At 35.0% G+C, this 3,384-nt stretch overlaps 1 protein-coding gene across 2 annotated transcripts in view; it reads right to left on the reverse strand.

Moving 5' to 3' along the window:
- Positions 1-1,118, reverse strand: part of LOC111867174 — a 3,026-nt gene extending 1,908 nt beyond the window's left edge. The window contains exon 1 of one of the 2 annotated variants that reach the window (XM_023856770.2): positions 6-1,118. In XM_023856770.2, coding sequence (XP_023712538.1) covers positions 6-874 — 869 coding nt within the window. In that variant the 5' untranslated portion in view covers positions 875-1,118. The other variant, XM_023856771.2, reaches the window with a different exon arrangement.
- Between the last annotated feature and the right edge of the window lie 2,266 nt (positions 1,119-3,384).

Raw genomic sequence — 3,384 nt, forward strand, 5'->3', positions numbered from 1 at the left:
ATACATGTTTAGGGACAGGAATGGAGATATTATTTAAGGTAATAGCCTGAGCATCATGGTCTGATAGACCATTAATAACAGGGTGCACGGAATATTCATGCCGATGAGTATTGATATAGATATTATCTATTAAGGTGCAAGAGTTATTAGAGATTCTGGTAGGAAAGTTAATCGTACTGAAGAGATTAAAAGAGGCTAAAAGAGAATCTAAGAGATCTTTCCTAGAACTGTCATTAAGATAGTTTATATTGAGATCACCACATAAAATTAATTCACTTGATGTTTTGTGTACTTTGTTCAGAATTAATTCCAACTGATTTAAAAAGTATGAGAAGTTGCCGGTTGGAGATCTATAAATACAAATAATAGTGAAGTTGTTGGAAGCTACGTTTAACTTCAAAGCACAAATTTCAAGGTCCTTCTCTTTGTTAAATTGGTCTAGATTAATAGTATTAAATTGGATATTCTTATGAACAAGAACACACACACCTCCATGACTGTATGTTTGTCTACAATAGGAAGTACCGACAGTATAGTGATCAAAATTTACTTCACTTATTTCATCAGTTTTCAAGTGGTGTTCCGATAAGCAGATAATTTGAGGTGCATTAAGAGATAATGAATTTAAGAATTCATCAACTTTATTAATAATTCCTCGTATATTTTGATGAAGAATTGTTAGTTTATTTGTATTATAATGATTCTGTAATAATTTGTTAGAAGGATGAATATGGTTCTTATGAACAGTATCATAAGGTGGTTTAGCATTATTCAATTTGATAGTGTTCCTTACAGCTGATTGATTAGCACTTACATCTTTATTCAACGAAGGAATGGATTTACCTGTCTGTGATCTAGAGGTTGACTTTACCATAAAAAATCTTTTTTTGTCACAGGGGCTTTTTTGATTCTACTAGAAGTTCTAGTCTTCAATATGCTAGGATTACCTACTTTTATGTTGCCATTTACAGTACAACTAGTTAAACTTTCTTTATCTAAACGGGGAGTACTGGCTAACCTGTCCAAAATAGTTTCATTAGTTGTTAGATTCTGATTATCTGAAATAGTTAGGGGAGTGGAATAACTAGCAACAGGAGAAGAGGTAACCTGAAAATTGCTATCTCACCAAGCAGGAGTTATTACTGAGCCCATATCTTCTTTCAACGCTGAAAAAATATGAAGAAGTAGATAACTAGAAAGCAACTCTTTACCCAAGCTGTTCAGATGCAATCCATGTGCAGTAAATAGTTGTCTATTGTTATTCATCTCTATTACATTGACATGAGAAAAGATCTTAGCTAGCTTGCATAACTTCCTATTAAAGGCTTGAATTTCACTATTAATATGGGAATTCCTAAGATCATACCTATAAGGGATGCACATTAAGATTACATTAGTTTGATTAACCCTTTTTACAAAGCTAGTCACATTATAAAATACCCTTTTAAGGTATCTTACATCATTCGACCCACAACACAAAATTAAAAAATCGTCCACTGTGAGTTTTTCAATGTCACTTTTTGCCGACTCCATCATCATTTTTGATGAAGCTCCTGGCTTAACATATCCAGACACTTGAAACTGATCATTCAAAAAAGCTTTCATATGAACTGCATAACCACGTAAGTGGCTGTCGCCTACCAATAATACTTTATGTTTGCGAGAATTAGAGAATTCCTTTTTATTAACTAGAAGCTTCTGTGAAGATTCACGCACTACAGATTGTATGTAACTCAGTTTATCTTTCTCACACTGCATAAAGCCATCCTTCTTGTCGAAACAAACTTCACCGTTGTTAAGTGTCAGTATGTGGCTAGGTAAAGAATCAATTTTGCAGTCACTCCCTTGCTCATTTCTAGATGCAGGAACACTTAGAGCAGGTGGTCGTTGTTCGGGACGATGCTTCATTAATGAATTCTTCACTCTTTGTTCACTACTCTTCTTATAATAGTTAATACGGCATTGGTTTACCTTCTCCCTTTTCAATGGGACTGTTTCCTCTTCCCTTATCGTAGATTCAGGGAGGTAAGATAAAGCTGAGTATCTATTGGAGACAGGAACCGGTCGCCGAGCTTGCAATAACTCGGAATTAACTGCTTTAATCTTACCACAAGAGTGCTTGGACGACACATCAGACCATGTAGTAGACAAGGCCGGCTCATCACAGACTCCGCTCACCTCCATAGTACTACGTACAGACATGCGTTGAGCAGTGACCTCATTTAACTCTTTATATAAGAGCTTAATTATGCATTGAGACGAACTCAGCTCTAACAAAGCTTCCTTTAACTGGCTTTCCAGCGTGACACAATTAACACATTTGTAAACACGATGATTATCTTGTTTGACTAAATTGCTCCGAGAACGAATCAAGCAGTACACGACTAGCCGCCATCTTGATGTCTAACATGTACATAAATGTAACTTTCCTGTCCATCTGCTCTTTCCTACTGTGAATCTAGCAGAGAACACCCAAAGACATTATGAAATTTACTCCATAAACTTGCCAGTATGTACAGTAACCATGGTTGTTAAAGTGACATGCCAAGTATTGGAATAGAGATTTCAGATATCATTTGAATCCTCATTTCCCTATCTTTTCTTTTAATTGCATGCGTAAATTTTAATTTATTAATTTGAGTGTTATTCCTTCATTAACGTTTTAGCTACTAAATACAGCGAAATTGAGAGCAATTGCAATTATATCCTGGGCAAAGAATGGATACTTCTGTTTAAAATACTACAATGACCAAACAAACAATGTTAGATTTTGTATTCATATAGTTTCAGGTTAAGTACTTTACAATTTATGTTGTGGGATGTCGTATGAAGAGACAACCACTACTTGAACTGTCCTATAGGATTTATTGCAGCTGCACAGTATACACAGACGGATAATAACAATGTGGAACTGTAGAGTCTAGAACTGTGACTGTCGCTTCCACTCAATGTATCTTCCTATGTAACCTAGAGTCGGACATATAGAAAACGGTTATGTAGTAGGTACTGCTGTTGCCGGACACCGTGTTTATAAGTTCCCTAGCAACCGCTGTTTGCTCGCTTTTGCCTAGCAACCGTTGTTACTCGTTGCTAAGCAATGACGCTTGCGTTGTCACACTTGCTTGAATGTGGGCAGTTCCCACAATATATTAAATGTTTGTTCTTGTCTTTATATTTTATTATAAATATTAATTTAATAATAATTACATTCTAGATTAAAAGAACACTATAAAATGTATTGCAAGATATTAAGTAGAGTTATCTCAACAGCAAAAAAGTTATATCTGAACAAATTCATAAGAACTTCCAATAATAAAACAAGAATAACCTGGAAAACTATAAAAAAACATTTCTGGAAATAGCCAAGCTTCTACTGATGTGACT

The sequence above is a fragment of the Cryptotermes secundus genome, unplaced genomic scaffold, assembly GCF_002891405.2.
Source record: "Cryptotermes secundus unplaced genomic scaffold, Csec_1.0 scaffold474, whole genome shotgun sequence".
Classification (NCBI taxonomy): Eukaryota; Metazoa; Arthropoda; class Insecta; order Blattodea; family Kalotermitidae; genus Cryptotermes; species Cryptotermes secundus.